General features: G+C 42.4%; 2 protein-coding genes across 10 annotated transcripts in view; one reads left to right on the top strand and one right to left on the bottom strand.

Moving 5' to 3' along the window:
- The window catches only part of myo15b (myosin XVB), a 105,457-nt gene extending 95,638 nt beyond the window's left edge, over positions 1–9,819 (top strand). For all 5 annotated transcript variants that reach the window (XM_057826234.1, XM_057826232.1, XM_057826236.1 and 2 more), the window contains 2 exons: positions 5,548–5,688; positions 9,162–9,819. In XM_057826234.1, the coding sequence (XP_057682217.1) occupies positions 5,548–5,688; positions 9,162–9,248 (228 nt within the window). In that variant the 3' untranslated portion in view covers positions 9,249–9,819. The remainder of the gene's footprint in view (positions 1–5,547; positions 5,689–9,161) is intronic.
- Positions 9,820–18,908: 9,089 nt separating this feature from the next.
- LOC130909457 (inter-alpha-trypsin inhibitor heavy chain H3-like) overlaps positions 18,909–25,434 on the bottom strand; it is a 56,979-nt gene continuing 50,453 nt past the window's right edge. For all 5 annotated transcript variants that reach the window (XM_057825969.1, XM_057825968.1, XM_057825972.1 and 2 more), the window contains 3 exons: positions 20,465–20,613; positions 19,210–19,294; positions 18,909–19,127 (listed from right to left, as the gene is read on the bottom strand). In XM_057825969.1, coding sequence (XP_057681952.1) covers positions 19,010–19,127; positions 19,210–19,294; positions 20,465–20,613 — 352 coding nt within the window. In that variant the 3' untranslated portion in view covers positions 18,909–19,009. The remainder of the gene's footprint in view (positions 19,128–19,209; positions 19,295–20,464; positions 20,614–25,434) is intronic.

Raw genomic sequence — 25,434 nt, 5'->3', positions numbered from 1 at the left:
TTTCCACTGTTTTGTTAGGGCCCAATGTCCAAATGGTCCTCATGAAAAAGAATTCCCAATGTTACACAAATTAAAACGCATGTACTAGGTAAAAGGATGAACTTAAACTCTGCAATACCATGTTGTGAAAACTGATGATAATACAAAGGTTATGTACTGCAATTTAAAGTGCGTATGACACCAAAAAGCATGTTTATTTCATATTTCACGTAGTGTTTTATGCTCCTGAATGAAATGGACCGCTTGGAAGCGTGTGGAAGCGATTGTTTTATTTATTCAATTTTGGAATCCCGCGCCATGAAAATGAGTGACTTCCGGAAGTGAGTAAACATCGTATTTTGTATTATGTCAAATACTGGGATCATGGCACACGTTTTAATACAGAGGTGGCTTGCATTTTGTGGCTGATTGTCCACCGAAAATGCCACTCGGCTGACGACTAGCAGCTTGTTGCACACCCTCCCGCCGGGAGAGCGCTATACTCTGCTCATTGCCCTCTTCGTGTGCCTAGTGTTCTGTCAAATTTTCAACCCCATCAGAAATTGCAACTTTGCGTTAAAAATGGCTGTGAATACAGCGATTACAAAGTAAACACTACAAAGTTTAAATAAAGGACTATTTACTTACGTTTGATCATGGACGGACATGTAGAAAAATTCTCCTCAGACACATCCTGCCATGTTAGCTGCACAACAACTGCATGTTGCTCTCTATTTACATCTTCGCCGTGTAGTAAAGCATTATTTTACGCCATATTCGTGTTGACCATGTGGCAGCTACGCGCTCCTCCGACGTCGGCCGGTTTGTCCGGCGGTACTCTCCAGCTGCTTCGCCGACGAGCTCTTCTGTCCATAGCAGAGGAACGAGCTGTAACTTCCTCGCCCCCGGGCGGGTTGCCTATAGGCAAAGACAATCGACAACCCTGCCGCCGTGTGACATGGTCAGAGCTAGTTTTGTGTGATTTTTCGCTTCGAAAAGCAAAAATAAGACTTTAAGATGTCACTATGTTCTGGTTAGCATGTCGGCTAGCTGTCACGCCTCTTGGTTTGTTTACATTCTCCGAAGCCGGGAGCAGGGAAATGACAAAAGCCTGACTAACTACGGTGGCATAAAATATCGTTCGGGAGGTGCGGCAGTAAAGGTGAAGTCGACATTATGGAGTAATTTTGCCATGTTGTACTGAATAAATGCATTTTTATCATTTCATATTCCATTTAGCACAAGACTGTTATTTGTCATGACCATACACTTTATTTAGCAATTGGGAAAAATACTTCGATAAAAAGTATGAAAAGTATTAAAAGAATAATTCCCCCTCAATGGGCAGCATACTAAATCAGATGAAACCTTTCTCCCACTGACGTCATCCACCTGTTGGGGAGGCTAGAGTAGAGCAGAGCGGTAAACGAGAGCGGCACCAAAATTCTTCACGATGACCGATGTAATTTTGACCATGACGGTAAATTCGGTAATTTAATAAAACAAGAAAATATAGTCTTTTCATCCCGCTTTGACTCTGTGTTGTTCGGCAATGTTCATTCCCCTTTAAGAAAGCAGAACGTGTGCTTACGTATGGAGTCACGTGGTTATCAGGAAGCCAAACAAACAAGAGCCCTGTGGCTAACGCTAGTTGCTAACGCTACAAGCAAACGTGATGGAGTGTGGCTTAAGGGAGGTTCGCCAAACTTTCACCCGACATTAAATAGACTCTTGGCGGCATCCTGACAGGCTTTCACCCACTGTCCTCCCTTGTTCTCACGATTTCCAAAGAGGATGCTTTCAATGCTTTCTACTAGTAGCCAAGCCACAGGCTAATGCTAGTGGCTAACGCTAGTGGCTAACGCTAGCAGCTAACGCTACAAATAAACGTGATGGAGTCGGATAGCGGCTCTAACCTTGGCGAAACAGCTGAACTTAATGAGTGGATTGGGCACGGACTGCATTTAGCAATTAGTATGTCACGTTATATCTATGTGTGATTTCTGATGGCTGTTGTGATAGTAAAGCATTCAGCATAAAATACAATCCAACAATGAAAATTTTAATATGACTGTTTAATGGCCCCAGCTATTTTTCTGCAAGTGCTTAATTCTGTGTCATTAGATCAATGCAGCTTTAATGTGTGTGTGTGTGTGTGGGGGGGGGGGGTTCAAGTGTGCTTGCATGTATTAAAAAATGCACTGGGGAAAAAAAACAAACAAACCTTGAAGTAAACACTTGCGTTAAGTAAGTATGTCACAGCAGCCATTAACAAGAAGTTGTCTTTTTGAAGTGTACTGTTCAAGCTGTAAGTCATTCGTATTACAATGACATGTTTGCACAGGCATATTGATTTTGACAATGTGCATTGTTCAAGCCATACAAGCTGTTATTAATGTTCATACTTGAAATCTTATTGTTTACAATAAATTTTTGTATACTTAATGTTTAGACTGCATGTACGATTGTTAAACATATTAAATTGAAAGCTGGTAAATAAATCAACAAGAAACGGTTCATCTGTATTTCATGCATTGATTCAGATTTTCAAATTATATAACAGTCCGCTTGGGCGATTTTATCGTCATTTATCGTTATCGAGGTAAATCTGCTCAATTTACCGCGATATGTGCTTAAGGCCATATCGCCCAGCCCTCCGCTAGAGCCCTATAAAGGTGGGCGTGGCTAAACGGCAGATTAAAAGACTAATTTCTCGTCATATGCGCTTTGCTAAATTGTTGTAATATAGTCGAATCGTCTCAAAATATGATTTTAATTCACATAATAATGCTATTTAAGACTTTTTTTTATCCTGTCGTGCGCTCTTTAAGGCAGCAGTACTTACTCATATTTTATAAAGGTATCATTGCTGTTGGGTGGAATCCCACCATCTCCAAAATTATAAACCTTAAGTTTTTTTGTTTTTTTTTAAACAAAAATAAATAAATAAATTAAAAAAGCTTGATAGTTTCCAAAAATGTCTTTGCTTTTCATGACGTCATGAAATCATGACTCGCAGTAGCAACAAGCAAATTATACTCAATTGCTAGTTTTAGCATGACCAAATCATTAAGATAGTGTAGGATGCAACGCTGATGACTGTCAAGCCGTCCAATCCCATGGACATGTTCAAGACGGCGGAAACGAGAAGACCGCCGTGGTTCGAATGCTTTGTTGTTGACCCATCAGGGTGAGAAGCAGTGTAATGTCTGTAATTATGTGCATCCCCTGTAAGAGGAGCTCGGGATTTGTAAAGTGTAATCGTACAGTGGTACCCCTACATACGAATTTAATTCGTTCGAGAACCTGGTTTGTATGTCGAAATTGTCATAGGTCGAGCGAGATTTTCCCATAAGAATGCAGTATAATTCGATGAATTTGTTCCAAAACCTAAAATCCTACGCTAAATCCTTCATAAATACTGCAGGTACAATTACTAATACGAATTGCACATAGCAATACAAATTAAAAATACAAATCGAAATAATAATAATATAATACAGGTAAAAATAATTAATGTAACGAATTGGGTTACAATGAGGTAATTGTGTTTTGCACCCACCCACCGTGTGACGGACGTGAGAGTGAGAGGTGCGGGAGAGTGGGAAGTTTTTACATTGCTGGCAAAAAGTATTGGTACCCCTGCAATTCTGTCACATAATGCTCAATTACTCCCAGAAAATGATTGCAATTGCAAATGCTTTTGTTGTAGTATTGTAGTGACCACTACCTTATAACAGAATTCACCTATGGAACTTATGTGGAGCATGTTGTGTTCCTGGGGGGATCTCTTTAGCCGTGCGTGTTCCGGCTGAGTTAACAGAGCCACGAGCGGCCGAACACGGCAGCACGTCTACTCAATGAGCTATCGAGACTTAAACACATAATCCGCTACAATATCTTCATTGATTTTGCTGGCAAAGAAAAAACACAAAAGAGAACGGGGGGAAAAAATCATTATCATTTTACACAAACCTCCAAAAATGGGCTGGACAAAAGTATTGGCAGCCTTTGAAAAATCACGTGACGCTTCTCTAATTTGTGTAATTAACAGCACCTCTTACCTACATGTGGCACATAACAGGTGGTGACAATAACTAAATCACACTTGCAGCCAGTTAAAATGGATTTAAGTTGTCTCAATCTCTCTCCTGTGTCCTTGTGTGTAACACATTGAGCATGGAGAAAAGAAAGAAGATCAAAGAACTGTCTGAGAACTTGAGAAGCAAAATTGTGAGGAAGCATGGGCAATCTCAAGGCTACAAGTCCATCTCCAAAGACCTGAATGTTCCTTTGTCTACCGTGTGCAGTGTCATCAAAAAGTGTAAAGCCCATGGCACTGTGGCTGACCTCCCTAGATGTGGACAGAAAAGAAAAATTGACTTACCTGAGAAAGCCAAAAACATTTTGGAAGAATGTTCTCTGGTCATATTAGACAAGAGTAGAGCTTTTTGGGAAAAGGCATCCACATAGAGTTTACAGGGGGAAAAAACGAGGCCTTCAAAGAAAAGACATTCGCCACAGTCAAACATGACGGAGGCTCCCTGATGTTTTGGGGTTGCTTTGCTGCCTCTGGCACAGGACTGCTTGACCGTGTGCATGGCATTATGAAGTCTGAAGACTGCTAACAAATTTTACAGCATAATGTAGGGCTCAGTGTGACAAAGCTGGGTCTCCCTCAGAGGTCACGGGTCTCCCAGCAGGACAATGACGCAAAACAAACTTTAAAAAGCACTAGAAAATGGTTTGAGAGAAAGCACTGGAGACTTCTAAATTGGCCAGCATTGATTGACTGAAAATGGCAGTTTGGGGAAGAAGGCACCATTCAAATCTCAGAGACCTGGATCAGTTGGCTAAAGAAGAATGGTCTAAAATTCCAACAGAGCGTTGTGAAAAACTTATTGATGGATACCTGAAGCGGTTGTTTGCAGTTATTTTGTCTAAAGGTTGTGCTACCAAGTATTCGGATGAGGGTGCCAATACTTTTGTCCGGCCCATTTTTGGGGTTTTGTGTAAAATGATAATGATTTTTTTTTTTTCATTCTCTTCTGTGTTTTTTCATTGCAAGCAAAATAAACGAACATATTACTACCAAAGCATTTGTAATTGCAATCATTTTCTGGGAGAAATTGAGTACTATGTGACAGAATTGCAGGGGGCCAATACCTTTGGCCAGCACTTTACTTTCGCTTTTCATGTTTTGTTGATGTTGGCGGTGGCGACCGGTGAGCCGCATTGTCTAGCCAGTTCAGTCACACACACACACCATAAGTTCCTTCTTAATTTCAATAGTAAGAAAATCACAATCACAAGAAAATCCACCCTGCATCCGTCTTGCGGAATAACAATGAAATTGCGACGCTGTTATAATCGTCGTATGTCGAGACAAATGAGTCAAGTTTTACATCGGATGTCGAAAAGATCATATGTCGATGCGATCGTTTCCTTCCTCGCCCTAATTTGAGGGCATTACAGTATATTCCAAGCATAACCTTAGTGTTTGCTTCTTGAAGATTCAAGTATCAGATTGATGGTGCAAAAAATACTGTATATCTCTTAATTTTGCAGGAGAAAGTATTCCAAATTCCTCTCATAGATGTTCAGACTATACGGACCGTCCGACCCAGCAAACCAGGAAAGGTGCCATCGATGGACATCACTTATGGCATATTGAGTCAGTCCCAAAAGATAACAATTCATCTCAAACAGGTAATTACTCCAATTATCTCCTTTTCGCTAACATCGCCTCGCTTCTTTCAACAACGTATAGAGTAATACCAGTTTCTGAATTGGCTGCAGAAGCAAAACTCGGTTAATGTAGGTTTGAGTGCCACAAAAGTAGAAAAATGTCATACAATAAAAGTCTGTTTACATTTACATGATGTATATACACTACCCACAAAACTGAAATATGGAGTTTCCTGTTTTCAAGCTCTTAGCAAGATTTGATGGTTGCAAAAGTAAATTCTACCCACCCCATCACTCACATCCTCTCAAGTCATAACTCTCACAAATATTCCCAAGACATGCGCTTTTTCAAAACGTGCACTGTACACAGGTTAAGTGTAACTAGTCTGCATGTAAACGCGGAACACGACGCGATCCGTCCCCCTCAAGACCCAAAATCTTGCTGCACAGTGTGTCCAGCACAGTAGAAGAGCATGACAACCGCTAGGCTAAAAGCCCAGCTCTAGGTGTAAGCGTGCCCTCTTAAAGGCATCGGAAGGGAGGTTTCCATGACATACAACGTGCCTGGGTGCACCTGTTCATGTTCATTTCCGACAGGTGGTGCACCAGTTTTGGAAGTGGGCAGACCCATTCTGTTCAAAACTGAACATACAATATCATGAGTGTGTCTTTGACCATACACCTGACGAGTTGACAATTATGTGACAGAAAGTCTGTCTAAAGGATTCTCTTTTGAAATTTGTATTTGTAATTTGTATAATTTGTAAATTTTCTAGTCAGAACTTCTCAACCTCATGGACCAACTGAGGCTCCAGCCTTCAAATAAGTGACATTCCATGTCCAAAGAACCAGCTTCTGCTCAAACTGCCTAGGTCATCACCTTCAATCCCCAGCCATCTCTTTTTGAATCTGATCCCCTTGGCTACTTCGACCGTTGGGAAAGAGGAGTCTGTTGCCTTTTAGGCCTACCCCTAGCTGGCCATCCATGGTTGAAGGCCTGGCCACAAGGTGCTCACCAAAAAGCTCCACCTCCAACCTGGCTCCAGAGAAAGGCCCTGGTTTACCTGCATCCTTGCAAGGGAAATGTCAGTCTTTCATCCGTAGTTGGCACTGCTGGAGCAGGGTAGTCAGATGGTGGCCACGAGGCTTGCGCTGCCAGATAGGCTTTTTGCTGGTAATTGCAGGGATCGGCCTGGGCATGGGAACAACCAGGGGGGTTTGGATGGAGGCCTTGGGCAGTCAGGGAATCTGAATGGGACCATGGGCAGCCGGGGCGTCTGAACGAATACCAGGGGCAGCCAGGGTGTCTGGGTGGTTTCATGCCACCATGACTGCGGGCATCCTTTCATCACAAAATTTGTGTCACGCTAAACTTGCAAGCAATACGGTCCTGATTTATCATACAGCACTGTCTTGACAACCTCAAGTGTTTAACCACTTCTCGGCCATCTGACCAGGAAGCGACTATCTGCTTGAATACAATGGAGAAGTCCAATGCGGTACTTGTACAGTAGATACGTAATTTCCCAAATTTTGTCGGAAGTAAATTTCATTTCCTCATTAAAAGAGGATCAAAGAACATCACTAAAAGCTTTTTTTTGGGGGGGGGGGTCAATGTTTTCAGGCTTCCTCTTAAACAATACGTCACGCTGTGGCTTAATGTGGTTTGGTCAATGATGAGTGTGACGATCCATCATCCAATCAGCAGCCGCATGTTTCCTCTAATGAAAATGGTCTCTGTTGGATCTATCCTAGATTGATTTGTGTGATACAGTCGTAGCAGATATATAGAGCAAACAATCTGGTATGCCAGGTTAATGTTACACTAACACAAGTCCGATTTTGACTCAAGCACAACATATAATGAAGTAATCCATTTTACAATGCAGGCACCGATCTTGGGGTCTGCCAACCTAAATTGCACATGTGAATGCAGTTATGCTGTGTGTGCGCTGCAATTGGCTGGTTAACAGCAAACCTCACCCAAAGTTAGCTCCAGTTGTCCTGCTACCATAATGAGGAAAGTGCAATGTAAAATTGAGGGGACGAGCTGATTATTTCTGTCAGCTTCAAATTACTGAATGTCAAGGACCACTATTGTACAAAGGCCGTTTCACACTAGCAGCAGCCTGGTGTGAAAGGGTGTGCGCAACCCATTCATTTTGTATGTGGGAAGGGGCGGTGAAATTGAGCGGTGGCAGCCATTTTGGACGTAGCGGCAAGTGTTGCGTAAATTTTCGCTGAAAGTAGAAACTTGTTCTATTTTCATATCGTTGCCACGCTGATGTCACTTGCCACTTTTACATGGAGCCAAATATTCCAATTACAATCGGAATATTTGTAACCGAATAAATGTGTTCCATATAAACACCTCATTCGGAATGAACAGGCCCAAACCGAATGGAATTTCATTCCGATTCACGGGTGGAATATTCCTTTTGCCAAACCGATTAGAAGTAAAATTATATCATGTAAACAGGGAAGCGGAATGGTGTCTGGTTGCGTTCTTTCTGCGCATGCTCCGTACTGACGTGGTGACGTCACTTGGTGACGTAAGTAACGTCACATGCAACATGGCTTCCAAGCACACGCACAGCGCACCCACACAACTTTTTAAATGAACGGCGTGTCATTCTGAAGTTTTGTTTCCACTCGAAAAGTTAGAACAGCAGCTGATCTGACGATCGATCTCCATGTTTTGCAACGCGATGCTTTGTTTTGATTAATCTGCGCATGTCAGACGGCAGTTGTCAAACGTCCTTTCGGAATAAAGGCAGACACATGTAAACGCTGGATCGGAATAGATGGAGTGACATGTAAACAGCTGATGTGAAATTTCCATTCGGAATGATTTGAATCGGTATGAATAAAAGTCAGCATGTAAACGTGGCTACTGATGCACCCAATAGCAGATGGGCAGGCGACTAATAGCTGAGGAAACCATGTTAATTTTTAAGTTTGTTCTTGGAAACTCGAAAAATAGATCTCCTTGCTAAGCTAAATGATATCTCGATTTGCGTTTGTGTAGAAATATAGTTCACAAAAAATAAATAAATAAATAAATAAATAAAAACCACACAACACAGCTATTATAATCTCCCCTACTCCTTGAAATAGGAAAAATCGCTGTTTTCTTGTGCAACAATGAAAACGAAATGCATTCTTGCTTGGGACAATAGTAAGTATATGCTAGCTGGAATCCACCAGCTTTTCACTTGCTGACAGCATCTACGTCAGCCTAAGTGGCTCCTCCCATTTTGCGCTTGCTGCTGGCTGCTCACACTGGGCTGCTGCTAGTGTGAAAGAGCCTGAACAGTTAGGAGCTTCCTTTGAAATACAACTGCAACTGCATAGATTTTTCACCAAATAACTCATGACTAAATTTGGGATGAATAAAGTTGATGATGTTTGTCATTTTTACTTGAGTTGCATCATGTGCAGCAGATAAAGATGTGTGGTGGCTAATTATTTGTTCATCATCTTGTCTCTTTTAGGCCAAAGAGCTGTGTCACATCCTTGCTATGATCATGGAAGAGATGATCCGTCCCTCTGTCAACAGCTCCATCGCTAATCATTTGTAGACACATTAAAGTAAATACATCTGTTCATTTTTATTTTTTTCATTGCAATGGGAGGTTGAAACATGTTTATGCTCTTATTTACATTTGTGTTCCTAAGAAAGGTACATTACAGGAGGGTATAAATAAAATTCAGTAGAGTCGGTCATAAAGTTAAATGATTGACCCACAGTAAATGTTCTCATATCGCATACAAATTAAATGACATTGCTAAACAAATAATATATTTTTTTATAAAAGGTGGGGTGAATAAATTATTCATGTAATATTCCAATAGCTCTGAAACATTTTTAAACTTATCACAATTTGCACAACACCAACCTTGGTTGGCTTATACAAGTAAAATATTTCCCGTTTGTCTGACACAAACTCACAGAGTGGACATATTTACAAATGTTTGAAGGCCAAAAGACTTTTGAATTTTTGTCATAAATCTACATATGCTGCCACACAGTACTGCTTGACAGAATTGGGAAGCTAATGTTCTAAAGGTAATCATTGCGGATCCAAATGAATGATCTCATGTTCAATCAATGTAATTGTCCTTGAAAAACAGCTGAGTCAGTGAAGTTATATTAATTAGTCAAGTAAATGAAATCACAGCTGAATAAATCACAACTAATACACTAAACGTTTGGTGTGGTATGTCTGTTTTTAGTCGGAAGAAAAGTAACAATACTTGAACAGTGTTGTCAGGTTGAGCGGTGATAAAATATGGGCTACTTTTGACAAAATTTTGCGGTTTTAGAAGGAACCATTTTGATCAGTTTTACCAATTAAACTTGTAAACCTTGAACTTCAGCAATGTTGCTTCTTAAATAGGGTGACCAAACGTCCTCTTTTGCCCAGACATTTCCACTTTTCACATCCTGTCCGTGGCATCTGGCTAGGTTTTATAAATTCATGAAAATGTCCGATTTTCATTATTTTTCACAGGACCAATTAACGTGTGTTGAAATTGACTGACACCTTGCACAGAATACTACGGTACTGTGCTACCTGTGACATTTTCCTAGAGAGCTGGCCCAGAGTTTTTTTTCCTGATTAATACATATACAATCAAATGCTCAATGCTTGGGAGTCGGCCGCGGCCACGTGGTTCGCTCAAGCGGAGGCTCAGTTCACCCTCCGTGGAGTTACTGACGATGCCACGCGTTATTATCACATTGTGTCTGCACTTGGTAGTTCTACTGCTGCCAGAGCTGTGAGTTTTATTACTTCCCCGCTCGAAATGGATAAATATGCTGGTCTCAAGACATACCTGCACAAGATTTTTGAACTGTCACAGTCCGAACGAGCCCAGCACCTCCTCGCTATTCCGGGCCTTGGGGACAGTAAGCCGTCCAAACTCATGGAAAGGATGTTAAACCTGCTTGGTTCGGAAGAACCTAACTTCCTTTTCATTGAACTGTTCCTTCGTCACATGCCTCCGCACGTCCAAACAGCGCTCGCTAATACGACTATTAATGAGCCTCGGGCCCTGGCGGAGGAAGCTGACCGGTTCTTTCTGGCCACCCACCGTTTCGCACATGAGATGTTGGCCCCGACTCGCACCTTCTCCACACCGGCCGCCTCTCCTCCACCTAATAGTGTGCGGGCTGCCGCCACCGGCCGGACAAAGTCGGATTGGTGTTACTTCAATGCACGTTTTGGTCCTAAAGCTAAAATGTGCCACTCCCCTTGCACTTACGTGTCGGAAAACCCCAGTGCCTGCGCTCAGTTGTGGCCGTGAATTCAGCCCGAGGAGTCGGCTGCTGTTCATCCAAGACACCCTCTCGGGACGCAAATTTCTTTGTTTTTGGTGTACCTTCGATCCATTTCCTTGGTCACCTCATCACCATTGGAGGCGCTGCCCCCTTTCGTCAAAGGTGGAGGCAGTTTCCGCGCTTCCTCGACCTCGTACCGCCCGGGGTCTCAGAGAGTTCCTCGGGATGGTGACCTTCTACCACAGATTCATCAACAGTGCTGCCCACATCATGCACCCTTTGTATACGGCACTCAAAAATGGGGCCCCCGACCACGCTGTCGACTGAAAGAATCGCGGCCTTTGAGGACACAAAGGCAGCTCTGTGCCAGGCGGCCATGCTGGTTCATCTATGCCCTGGTGCTCCGGTTGCCCTCACTACCGAAGCATCCGACTTTGCCGTTGGCGCCGCTTTGGAGCAGCGGGTCGGCAGCGAATGGTAACCTCTCGCCTTTTTCAGCCGGCAGCTCGTCCCCAGTGTTCGACAGGGAGCTGTTGGCTGTTTGGTTGGCTATCAGCCACTTTCGGTTCCTCCTGGAAGGGTGTGCCGTCACAGTTTTCGTCGACCACAAGCCACTCACGTTCTCCTTGTCTAAGGTCATCGAACGCTGGTCCGCCTGCCAGCAACACTAGCTGTCATTCATCTCAGAGTACACTACGGACATTCGCCACATCGCAGGTAAATCGAATGTGGTTGCTGACTGTCTCTCCAGGGCCTCCGTCAACACTGTGCAGCTGGGACTGGATTTCGCTCGCATGGGTGCGGATCAGGCCTCTGACCGAGACACTCAGCTCCTCCGAGACTCTGACAACGGCCTGCATCTGGAGGAGGTTGCGGTTGGCGACTCAGGCGCCAGACTGTGGGCTGGCCGAGACCATTGGTCCCTGTTGGTTGGCGCCGGGTCGTTTTTGACGCTGTCCACGGCCTCTCACACCCCGGCAGGAAGGCTTCTGTGCGATTGGTGGCCCAGAAGTTCGTGTGAAGTGGGTTAAAGAAGGATGTGCGTGTTTGGGTCGACTCTTGTGTGGCCTGTCAACGTGCTAAGGTGCACTGCCACTCCAAGGCCCCATTGGCGCCTTTTGTCATCCCACTAAGGAAATTCGACCACGTGAACATCGACCTGCTGGGTCCGCTTCCCCCATTGCAGGGATTCAGCTACCTGCTGACGATGGTGGATAGAACAACTCACTCACCCTAAGCAGTCCCCTGGTTTCCACGTCGTCGACCAAGGTGGCCCGGGCATTCAGAAGCACGTGGGCTACTCGTTTCGAGCCCCCGGCAGACCTCTCATCTGACGGGTGCCCAGTTCACCTTGGAGCTCTGGAACTTGGGGTCAAACTACACCGCACAACGGCGTACCACCCTCGAGCTAATGGGTTGTACGAGAGGTTTCACCGCTCGATGAAGGCTGCCCTGTGCGCGGCTTTGGGGGATAGTAATTGGTTCGACAAGTTTCTCTGGGTCATGCTGGGACTTAGGATGGCCCCCAAGGAAGATCTACAGTGCTCTTCTGCTGAGCTCGTCTACGGCCAGATGCTTAAAGTGTCGGGGGAGTTCATCCCAGAGCCTCCTGCACCCTGGTCTCCTGCCAGTATTCGTTGCAGAACACTGCCAGGACATTCGCCCTCATTCCCACATCCCAGCATGATACACCTGTTTCCCACGTGCCGTCTGGTCTGCGCTCGGCCAAGTTCGTGTTTGTTCACCACAAAGCCCATCTTGGTCCCGTGTGCCCCCCTCATGACGGACCGTTTCGGGTGCTGCGAAATGACGTGAAGACATTGGTCGTGGACGTGGGTGGCAGACCGGAGTCTGTGTCCGTGGACAAAGCCTGTGGTGTTGGCCCGGGCCCCACGCCGTGGACGTCCCCCGAGGTCCCGCCCTGCTGTGGCCCCTTATGACTCTCCTAAGGACTGTTCGGACTCGGGTTCCTTACCTTCCTCCGCCCCTCTTTCCTTTTCTCGTAGGGGTCGGATCATCATATCCCCCAGTCCGTTGGATTTTGTCTATTCTGGGGGGCATAAGTAGCGAGTTTTACCAGAATTCAGCGGCGGAACTTAAGTTGGCACGTTATGTAGTTCCGGGGGGGGGGGGGGGGGGGGGGGGGGCTGTCCTGTTCAGCTGTTTTACACAGAGAATGGAAGTCTAAGTGCCCGGATAGTCTGAACAGTTTTAATGTTTCACATTGAGAGTCTGACATACTCCCATTGTGATCATTCAAAATACCTTTTTATTATGACAAAGCAGCGAACAGGAAGGGATTATGGGGGGGACAGAAGAAAAGAAACACAAGAGAAGAAAGAAAAGAAACACATACACAAACAACAACAAGAAATACATTGAACATCTAGATTACTAATTACTAATATGCTGGTGCCATCGTCAGCGAGATGTATTTCCGGTTTACACCATGTGGGGGCCTATTGGCCAGTGAAAGAGGGGGACGGGGGTGGGGGTGTCTATAAGCTAAGTGATTGAAAGGGGTAAAGTGTACACAAATCAGTTCTGTGATCTAGAACCCAGTGATTGTGTGAATCTCTTATGAGTGTGAGCCCGTTGGCGACCAACCCTACGCCGCCCCATCGCCAATCCTGGCACCAGGACCCCCAACCCGAACATGCCCTACTAGGGATGTCCTGATCCAGGTTTTTGCACTTCCGATCCGATACGATATTGTTTTGGACTTCCGATCCGATACCGATACTGGCCGATACCGATACCAGCCTATCTGAGCATGTATTAAAGTTTAGTTATTTAGCCTCCTTACTTAGTTGTCAGACTCATGTTGAAAAGGGTTTTAGTACTCTTGATAACAACTAGCCAGCTGAATTTGGTGAGTTTGAATAACACACAATGGTTGGTAACAAGAAACTGACCTGTTTATTCAGTGACAAACACAAAAGATTATATATAACAAACAGAAATGGCATAGTCAGTCAGTAAATCGTGCAAATAATATTGTAAACTGTCAGTGGAAAATCCCACAAATCCCCCAAGCTATTAGATGCTTTTAATGTTGCGTGCATTAGTTACAAAAATTGAATAAAAAGCCTCTCAGGTTTAAATAAACGACTATTTCAGTATCAAGTTAACATTTTAAAACAGTAAATAAAATACTCAAGTCCCCATTCTGTATCAGCAGCTTTAAACTACATTCAGTTAATTTAATTTTGTGAATCAACTGTTAAAGTTGTTAAAATTGCTCCCGTTATTCCATAACTTATCACATAACTTACCTTCTGTCTACTTTTGACATGTGAAAGTTTTAAAACTGTTTTGAAGATAGATTCAAGTCAAGATTTTGCCGATTTAGGAGAATTTTAGATAAAAAGGTAATTAGGTTCGCTTGGAAGGTTCACTACAACAGCCTACAAGAGAAGTCTCCTGCTTTAAGATGGCGGCTGTTTACTAACGCATGTAGTTTTCAATGCATGTGTTGCAAACGGCGTCGAGTCTGTCATTTTGCATCTAGTTCTATATACATATGATATCTATTAGACAAGCATGATGTTTATGCTGCATTCCAGAGAAATGGGAAGTCGGATTTATCCCACTCGGATGGTACCAGTTCCGACCTCAAAGCGTTCCAAGCAAATGTAAACAACAATGATGGCTGATCGCGACGAGGTGTTTTTTTATTTTGGCCATTCAAAGACATTTTGACCTCCAGCGAACCTGCCTTCCTATAAGCGATCAAATAGTAGAGGAAAAACGACGGCTGCGTTATAGCCCACACTGTAGACTCCATTTTTTTAGTTACAACCTTTGCTGATCGTCAATATAAAATCATAGCACAACAAAGATGATGTCGGACTTTTCCGGCCTCCGACTAGGAAAATATCATTGGAACGCCACTCGAACTGGGAGGTCCAAGTCGCGAAGTCGGAGAAAAAATAACAACCCCGACTTCCAAGTTGTTTCAATCTGACATCACTGGACAAAATGGCGCTCAAGAAAACGTATTGAATGATAAACTTGATTTACTTCATTATTGTGTTATTTGAGACACCATGCATTTTTTTCTCATACAGTGAATTATCTTTGCTGTGCTATGTTTTTATATTGATGATCAGCAAAGGATGTAACTAAAAAAAAGGCAGTTTACAGTGTGGGCTATAACGCAGCCGTCGTTTTTCCTCTACTATTTGATCGCTTAAAGGAAGGCAGGTTCGCTGGAGGTCAAAATGTCTTTGGATGGCCAAAATAAAAAACACCTCGTCGCAATCAGCCATCTTTGTTGTTTACATTTGCTTGGAACGCTTTGAGGTCGGAACTGGTACCATCCAAGTGGGATAAATCCGACTTCCCACTTCTCTGGAATGCAGCATAAAAGTGTTAGATGGTGCGTCTTTACTCACGAGAGATAATGGCTTGTCATTCAGAATGAATTCTTCGGCAATGACTCTTGTTATTCCCTGGGCTTTGGGACTGTCGAGTGCCAGTTTGTTACGCATAGCAAAAGTTTCTGCCAGTGTTAGTTGCGTAGGACCTTTCTTTTTGTCTTCGGTTTTCTTAACATACTCCTCATATTGTTTGTGGTGGTATTTCGCTAAATGATTGATTAGGTTGGTTGTATTAAAACTTCTTACAGCTTTACAACCACGCTTGACTTTATTGTGGCATATATTGCACTCTGCCTCTTCGTCTTTGTCGTCCTTTAAGGTGAAATGATCCCACACAGCTGACATTTTTACCGATAAAGTCTCTCGGTAAATTGGGAGACGGTAATGTAGTGTGTTGAAGGAGTACCGTAAAATGCGGATTGGACTTTAGGCAAACCGAAGCGAAAACTGGAATGGATTATGTATATTGGTGCGCTGGAAAACCCGGACCGGATTTTCAAAAAAAAAATGGATCGGAAGTCTGGATCGGAATTTTTCCGTGTCGGCCGATCCGATACCGATGCACATTTTTTTGCCGATATCGGCGTCCGATCCGATCCAAATATCGGATCGGGACATCTCTATGCCCTACCACATCCAGCAGCACGCGAGCCCCACCAGGTGCGCGACAGCCACGCAGACGGGCGGAGACCCAGGGCCACGGCCCCCACCCAGCCAGCCCGGGGGGGTTGGGGGGCCAAGCGCAGCCCATCCCTCCTCCCGCAGCCCAGCAAAGGAGCCATTGTCCCCCCCCCCACCCCCCGGGATCCAGGGTGGTTCCCCGGGCCACCCACGCACCCATCAACCGGCCTTCAGGGATGGCAGGAGGAGATGCACCACCAACTCTACGCCTACCCCGACCCCCGCCCGCCCACCCGGGCCACGAGCCACAGCCGCAGCCCCCCAACCGGCACGGCACGCCACGGGACCCCCAGCGGCCCACCAAGCCCAAGGCAGGGCAGGGTCCCCCGCCGGTGCAGGCAACACCCCGCTGATACACTGGCGCCCAGCCAGCAACCCGCGACGGAGCACAAGGTGGATGTCCAGCCAGAGAAGAGAGGGGAAGGCGGAGGCAGGAGAACGCCAAAGAACTGCCACGGGGCGATGCAAGATCGGAGCCCCGACCCCCCACCCCACTCCCGCGGCTGGCAGCCCAGGCAGAGGGGAGGCCACACCCCAGGAGCCACGCCATAAGGAAAAAGTGTGGGACCCACCTACCACCCTATTACTGTGGCTGCCAGGTTCCCGGCTGGCAGCCATCACCCAGCACCGTGATGGGATTGTGAGGGGAGGGTAGTGCAATGTATGCATTAAAATAGGAGAGCTTGGCTTGGGGCAGTGGGACCGGCGTTTCTGCCCAGCCGCCTGTCCCACCGCCCTTTGCCGGAGCTCTCCTGTGGAGTATTATGTGTGTGGTGCGTTTAAAAAAGGTGCAGGGATGGCGGGGCCTGTGATGAGGAGGCAACCGTGAGGTACCCCCCCAACAGGTCCCAACCATAGGGGGGAGTGTTTTTGTTCAGGGAACAGCCGGAAATATATTGTGCTCTCCCGCAGGTTGCATGTTGGAGATAAATCGCTTTTTGTCACAGCTTCGATGTCAATAAAACAACACGGATTAGCTCTGTGGTTTTATAATCCTCCTCCGACTCCTTTCCTAGCTCGCCACAATAGTAATTTATAAAAATGTTTAGTTGGCACATGGCTTACTATGTGTGTGTGTGTGTGTGTGTGTGTGTGTGTGTGTGTGTGTGTGTGTGTGTGTGTGTGTGTGTGTGTGTTTTGGAGGGGTCAAGTCATCAGACAATCAAACGTGCGTTTGAGTGGAAAAAAATGGACCGGCACATTCAGCAAGTGAAAAGCGAGAAATGTAAGTCTGAACAATGAAAGGAAATCACTTAATAATAGTAGGGTCAATTCTATCCTTACCACATATGGGAACACAATCTAAATTACAGAAACTAAACTCATTATACAGTATAATGCAAATAAGGTTGCTTAAAAGTTGGTGGGGACTAATTTGAGCATCCTGAAAAGTTGGTTGTGTAATGTCCCTACCACCCCTATGAAGCCTATGCCCTTGGAGGTACCACTGTACAGTAGTTATAGACCCTACTCACCTACGTCACAAAATGGGCGTGTCGCTGTTTCCGGCCGCCATATTGTACCTCTTTTTTAGACCTATTCTCATTGTTTTCAATTAGTCGAGCAAGTTATAGAGTAATTCATGGAAGCCCTGGTGTTATCTGACGCTGTAAACTCATTGGATGCGTTGCATAGAAGGCGTTACGTGGAAAAGCTTCCGTTTATCCATCGCCAGATCCGTATTTGATGCCTAAATCGATGTTTTTCGACCCGCTGGCTTCGCCTGACATCTGATATCCTGATATTTACAACTATCTTGTCCACACAAAATCAGCCTATTCTCACGAAAGTTTGAAAAACTTTAAGAGCTTGGAGGCTTATAAATGCTACGTTGTTGGTTGGGTGAAACAGGTCCTCGTACACGAAAATTCGGCAGGAATCTTGTGCTCGGAAGGTGAGTTACGAAATTTTCAATTCAAAATCTTTTGTTCTTGCTAACATCCACTGTCAAGTCTAATGTATTTCATATCATTTGTCAATGGAGCTAGGGCTTTTAATGTTTATATGGTTTAGCGATAGCACTCTCACTATATACATATATAATACGTAATAAATATGAAGTGCGATAGCACTACTCCAGATTGTCCCTAGTTGAATTTATTTTTTGGCTTTTGACCTCAATAGTGAAACTGTAAATTAATTGTATGACAACTGTCTGATTATCCCCTTATAATTATATATTTTCAGGTAGTTCATTCACAACGTCTGAGTGTATGTTGGCGGCGATTAGCCTAGCAATGATCTTAATTGTGGTTGTGAGCCCAAAACCCTCTAAATATATATTAAATGCATCTTACCAGATATAAAATGACTACTACATAATCTGTGGTAGTCGTTTGGAGCCCAGTTTTCTCGTTGAATTGCAGCAGTCAATCTCGGTCTCCTCTTCGGGTCTCTCGGAATACGGTAAAAATTCAAGTCTCTCCGTCTATCTTCTCTGTTTTTGCAACCGACCGCCACACACGACTTCACCATTTTGATTATTAATGTTAACGAGCAGAAAAACACGCCATAATAGGAGGAATTTACGAAGCGCTAATGCATTAACATGACTAGTATCCGGACAACATGGGGCGGGGGCGTGGCTGTGACGTCACGTGAGTAGGGTCTATAGCTACAGTCTCTATATTCCAACAACAACAAAATCAATAAATGACACCCACTGTATCCAAATTTGAGCCCGTTTTTTTGTTTGTTTGTTTAATATAAATATGGAAATTAATATAGTGAAAATGTTGTGAACAAAAGTAAATGTGATGGTGCTTTGCAAGTCATATTTGGATGGCCAAAAATGATCTGTAACATTTAGTTTGGTATCACAGACTTGCTGTTGATCTGCGACAAAAACTGTCATCTAAAATCATTTTTGTTTTTCTTGAAAATAAAACCAGAAGTAAAGTGAAAAATCCTCGGTAACTTTATTTTTCATGATGTGATCAATTTCTTTGCATCATGTTTACTTAAGATTAAATGCATCCAAAATCCTGGATCTTCATTATATAGAGTTGATAACGAAATTGCCCAACGGTGCATGTAGTGCTGTCTGAGTAGACACAGGCCAGCAAGGAATCGGCATAGGTGGAGAAAGACTGTTGTCAAGAACATATATTTTACTGTATAAAGCAAAGAAAACATTGTCAGCTCAGAATAAATGTAGTCATAACAAAAAAATCCATCTTTTTTTTAATGACTTACCTGACAACATTAACTTCCTGGTTATTAAATTTAAGTCTTGTGAAAGAAGGTTGGTGCTCTTCTTCATAAACCGCTGGCTTTTGTGCTAAAAACAGCAGGTGTTACAAGTTACTTGGATGACTTTGATGTGACATCTTGACTTTGACCACAGACACAGTCCAGCATCTTTGCACAGTTGCATAGGTATTTGAATCTATAAACTCCATTGTTGCCACAGGTTTTGTGCCAAAACTGGCTATGTTTACATGTACAAAATTTCCTTACACCAATCAGTTTTCAGATTAAATTTATGATCGCATGCACTGTCATTGAACACTAAAAATATTAATGCGATTAGGATTAGAGTGCTCATGCATCAGACCTCCGGTCGGAACAATTTATTTTAACATGCGCAGATTGATGCTGCCTTCATGTGGTGTTGTAATTATGGTAAATATGGTAAGAAACGGAGTGTTTTTTTCTGTTTGTTTTTTTAAAGATTTATCCTCAATTTTGACTTTTTTAAAGACATCCAAATAACATAGTGTACACATTAAACATTAATTTTTTTAAACAAGTGTTTACTAAAATGTTCAATTGCAAACAAAAACTTACGGTCTGCATTTTGATGCATTATATTTATTTATTTATTCTTGCGCCGGCAGCAAAAGAACATGAAGAGGATGTACTTGTAATTACCAATGTGGTAAGGTAAGGTTGTTGTAAGGTTTATCTTTCCCAGAGCATGTGATGGTAGAATGACCAAATTTGCCGAAAATAGTCATAGAAGAAGTCGTACTGACATACATTGCTTTATCTATTTCAACATTAAACGGAAGAGTTACTATCTCTTGTATTTTTCCCCATTTTTCCACCAACAATTTTAAGATCTTTTAATATCCCTAGCAACATGTGTGTCTCTTATTAAGACCAATTCAGTCTTGTCCCTCCCCTGTCTTCCACTCAGTCTGCTTCTACTTTTCTACTAGCTTCCAGGCAGTGTTGTTTTTGGCGGCCTTTTAATTTTTGTCTTCGTCTAGTTTTGGAGAAACCTGATCATTTCAGTTGTACATTTTTACATCCCCTCTTGAAAAGATATTTTCTCTCACTCAATTCAATTGTACTGGCTGTACGTCATATTACTAGTGGAAAATGTGTTTTTTTTTAATCATAAAAAACACTGCCATTTGAACAGCACTGTGTAGTTTTTTTTTTTTTTTTTTTTTTACATGTATACACTATGTATATGAACTACATATTTTAAAGAAAATCTTACCTAAAATTCCTTCAGCATTATCATGTGAAGGCTTCTGCTTTACAACTGGCCATAGGTATTGGTCTCCTGAGATCCGATGATGCAAGATGATCAAGTGCATTTCTCCAATTGTGATATCAACTTCTCCATTCCGAGTAATCACTGTAGCGCTACAGAAATACATATTTGTTTTCCAGTCAGGAACAGACAGCAAAATAACGACACAAACACAATCTCAATAGCTAACAATAATAATAATACCAACAACCTAACTTTTAAAGCTGAAATTCGCAGTTTTTAATAGTGCTTGCAAGAGAAGGCAGCCTCGCTTAAATTCCCCATTCTCATCTCTCGGACCACAGCATGCTGATCTTGGTCACAGCTAGCGTGACTTATTTATGGAGTTTGATCAAACAATTGACCAAACAATAAAGTTGTCAGCGGGCCATCAGAGATGAGAGGTAACGTGTTACGTTTACTCCGTTACATTTACTTGATAACTTTTTGGGAAAAATGTAAAGTACTTTTACTACGCAATACGTTTTACTTTTACTTACATTACATTTTTCCTTTTTATTCTGCATATTGGTTGTATTTCTGCCAGAGATGCTGACAGTGGCTGTCTCACTTTGACCAATGAGACGTTGCAACAATAACCGCATGACTCGATTACACTAATCAGAGGTAACAATGTTTTTCCTCACTAGAGAAGCTCATGGTATTTGGACGGTTGATGTTCGAAGTGTTGTTCTGGTCTGAATTCGAGGATTTTTGTTTCATTTTTGTGATTTTTGGCCTTATAATGGTCATGTCTTAGGTTATAGTACAATATAATAATAATAACAGTTCATACAGATGAAGTTGTGCTGAGAAAAAACATACATAATACCGTATTTTTCGGACTATAAGTTGCAGTTTTTTTTAAATAGTTTGGCTGGTGGTGCGACTTATAGTCTGGAGCTACTTACAGTGGGGAGAACAAGTATTTGATACACTGCCAGTGGGTTTTCCCATTGGCAGTGTATCAAATACTTGTTCTCCCCACTGTATATGTGAAAATATTAATACATTATTATATCATTTCACATGTTATTTAGGTGTTTTAGAGTGAGATTAATGGTTTGGTAAACTTGTTAGCATGTTTTATATGCTATAGTTATCTGAATAACTCTTAATAGCTAAGGTACGTTAACATACCGGCCACGTTCGCATTTCGTTGTTCATGCATCATGTAACATTATCATACTGTACACCAGGGGTCCCCAAACTTTTTCCTGTGAGGGCCACATAACTTTTCCCTTCTCTGATCAGGGGCCAGGTCAGCTTGTAATAGAAAAAGTGTGACGATTGCAGGAGTGCCTAAATGTAAACATTTATTGTTTTTCAAAAAGCCACAATCAAATAACCCTTTCTGGATTCTTCACGGAACAAAAGTAAATATAATATAATATAATATAATAAATATGACTGCCAAACGATTAAAATTTTTAATCGGTTAATTAAGGCCTAAAAATTAATTAATCGTAATTAATCGCAATTCAAACCATCTATAAAATATGCCATTTTTTCTGTAAATTATTGTTGGAATGGAAAGATAAGACACGAGACAGATATATACATTCAACATACGGTACGTAAGTACTGTATTAGTTTATTATACCAATAAATCAACATTAACATTATTAACATTCTCTTAAAGCGATCCATGGATAGAAAGACTTGTAGTTTTTAAAAGATAAATATTAGTACAAGTTATAGAACTGTTATATTAAAACCCCTCTTAATGTTTTCGTTTTATTAAAATTTGTAAAACTCTCAATCCAAAAATAAACTAATAGCTCGCCATTGTTGATGTCAATAATTACACCATGCTCACTCATGTTGCTGAAAGCCATAAAATCAGGTAGACCCAAGCACCAGAAGAGGGCATGAAACACCAAAAAACAAGTAACAAGCGGACATTACTAGAGGTGTGCAAAATTTCCGATTCTTAGATTATTCGCGATTCGGCCGTGGAAGATTCGAGAACGATTCACAAACATCCAAATTCCGATTATTGAAATATGCCAAGTAAAGCGGAAAGTAAAACACACTCAGCGCGCCGCGCGGTCTTCGGGACACAATGAGGAATGGAGCGAGAGTAGCTAAACATCACGCTTCTCATTACCCGGCCCCTCGGGTAATGCCAATGCTCAACTCACGGCTCTAGCTCAACTCATGCCATGAGATAAAAAAACACAACAACATACCTGATTGCTGCTGACAGCTGCTACAAAGTACATCCACATAATGTTACGGTAGATATCATTTATATAGGACTAGATGCAATATAGATTCGGTAGTTAGCAGCACATCTACAGAAAGCTAGATGCGGGCGTTAGTAAACGGCTGCCATCTGAAAGCAGTACACTTCCCTGCAAGGCTGTTGTAGCGAACCTTCCAAGCGAACCTAATTAACTTTTGATCTAAAATACTCCTAAATCGGTAAAATATTGACTTGAATCTATCTTTAAAATAGTTTTAAAACTTTCACATGTCAAAAGTAGACAAAAGGCAAATTATGGAATAACGGGAGCAATTTTAACAGATGATTCACAACATTAAATTAATTGAATGTAGTTTAAAGCTTCTGATACAGAATGGGGACTGGAGTTTTTTATTTACTGTTATTTTTGTATATTTGTTTACTGTTATATGTTAACTTGATACTGAAATAGTAGTTTGGTTTAGTCTGAGAGTATTTTTCAACAATTTTGGAACTAATGTACAAAACATTAAAAAAAAAAAAAAAAAAAGGATAATAATCGTTTTATAATCGAATCGGAGCCTCTGAATCGTAATCGAATCGTTAGGTGCCCAAAGATTCCCAGCTCTAGACATTACACTCTGCTGTCATTTTAATCTGCCATTTGAGCGGGGCATGTGTGTTAATTGTGTCAAATATTTTAACATGATTAATTAAAAAAATCAATTACCGCCCATTAACGCGATAATTTTGACAGCCCTAATAATATACTATATAATAATATAAAATACAGTGCCTTGCAAAAGTATTCGGCCCCCTTGAACGTTGCAACCTTTCGCCACATTTCAGGCTTCAAACATAAAGATATAAAATTTTAATTTTTTGTCAATAATCAACAACAAGTGGGACACAATCGTGAAGTGGAACAAAATTTATTGGATAATTTAAACTTTTTTAACAAATAAAAAACTGAAAAGTGGGGCGTGCAATATTATTCGGCCCCCTTGCGTTAATACTTTGTAGCGCCACCTTTTGCTCCAATTACAGCTGCAAGTCGCTTGGGGTATGTTTCTATCAGTTTTGCACATCGAGAGACTGACATTCTTGCCCATTCTTCCTTGCAAAACAGCTCGAGCTCAGTGAGGTTGGATGGAGAGTGTTTGTGAACAGCAGTCTTCAGCTCTTTCCACAGATTCTCGATTGGATTCAGGTCTGGACTTTGACTTGGCCATTCTAACACCTGGATACGTTTATTTTTGAACCATTCCATTGTAGATTTGGCTTTATGTTTTGGATCATTGTCCTGTTGGAAGATAAATCTCCGTCCCAGTCTCAGGTCTTGTGCAGATACCAACAGGTTTTCTTCCAGAATGTTCCTGTATTTGGCTGCATCCATCTTCCCGTCAATTTTAACCATCTTCCCTGTCCCTGCTGAAGAAAAGCAGGCCCAAACCATGATGCTGCCACCACCATGTTTGACAGTGGGGATGGTGTGTTCAGGGTGATGAGCTGTGTTGCTTTTACGCCAAACATATCGTTTTGCATTGTGGCCAAGAAGTTCAATTTTAGTTTCATCTGACCAGAGCACCTTCTTCCACATGTTTGGTGTGTCTCCCAGGTGGCTTGTGGCAAACTTTAAACGAGACTTTTTATGGATATCTTTGAGAAATGGCTTTCTTCTTGCCACTCTTCCATAAAGGCCAGATTTGTGCAGATTGTTGTCCTATGGACAGACTCTCCCACCTCAGCTGTAGATCTTTGCAGTTCATCCAGAGTGATCATGGGCCTCTTGGCTGCATCTCTGATCAGTTTTCTCCTTGTTTGAGAAGAAAGTTTGGAAGGACGGCCGGGTCTTGGTAGATTTGCAGTGGTCTGATGCTCCTTCCATTTCAATATGATGGCTTGCACAGTGCTCCTTGAGATGTTTAAAGTTTGGGAAATCTTTTTGTATCCAAATCCGGCTTTAAACTTCTCCACAACAGTATCTCGGACCTGCCTGGTGTGTTCCTTGGTTTTCATAATGCTCTCTGCACTTTAAACAGAACCCTGAGACTATCACAGAGCAGGTGCATTTATACGGAGAATTGATTACACACAGGTGGATTCTATTTATCATCATCGATCATTTAGGACAACATTGGATCATTCAGAGATCCTCACTGAACTTCTGGAGTGAGTTTGCTGCACTGAAAGTAAAGGGGCCGAATAATATTGCACGCCCCACTTTTCAGTTTTTTATTTGTTAAAAAAGTTTAAATTATCCAATAAATGTTGTTCCACTTCACGATTGTGTCCCACTTGTTGTTGATTCTTGACAAAAAAATTAAATTTCATATCTTTATGTTTGAAGCCTGAAATGTGGCGAAAGGTTGCAAGATTCAAGGGGGCCGAATACTTTTGCAAGGCACTGTATATACTATTGATTAAATAGATAATAACCAAATAACCCTCTCTGGGTTCTTCACAGAAAAAAGCCAGGAAATAAATAACACTTTTGGGAAAAAAATATATATATTTAGGGGGCCGGACCAAATGTGGAGGCGGGCCGTATTCGGCCCGCGGGCCGTAATTTGGGGACCCCTGCTGTACACTTATTCAGCATGTTGTTCTTTATTGTATTTTTGTTTTATATTGCCTTTCAAGATGAGATATCTGTTCTATGTGTCGAATTTTATCAAGTAAATTTTCCCCAAAAATGCGACTTACACTCCAGTGCTACTTATATGTTTTTTTTCCCCTCTTCATT

Source organism: Corythoichthys intestinalis, chromosome 21 (genome assembly GCF_030265065.1).
Source record: "Corythoichthys intestinalis isolate RoL2023-P3 chromosome 21, ASM3026506v1, whole genome shotgun sequence".
Lineage (NCBI taxonomy): Eukaryota > Metazoa > Chordata > Actinopteri > Syngnathiformes > Syngnathidae > Corythoichthys > Corythoichthys intestinalis.
Note: the sequence above shows the minus strand (reverse complement) of the source record. Positions and strands in the feature narration are given on the sequence as shown.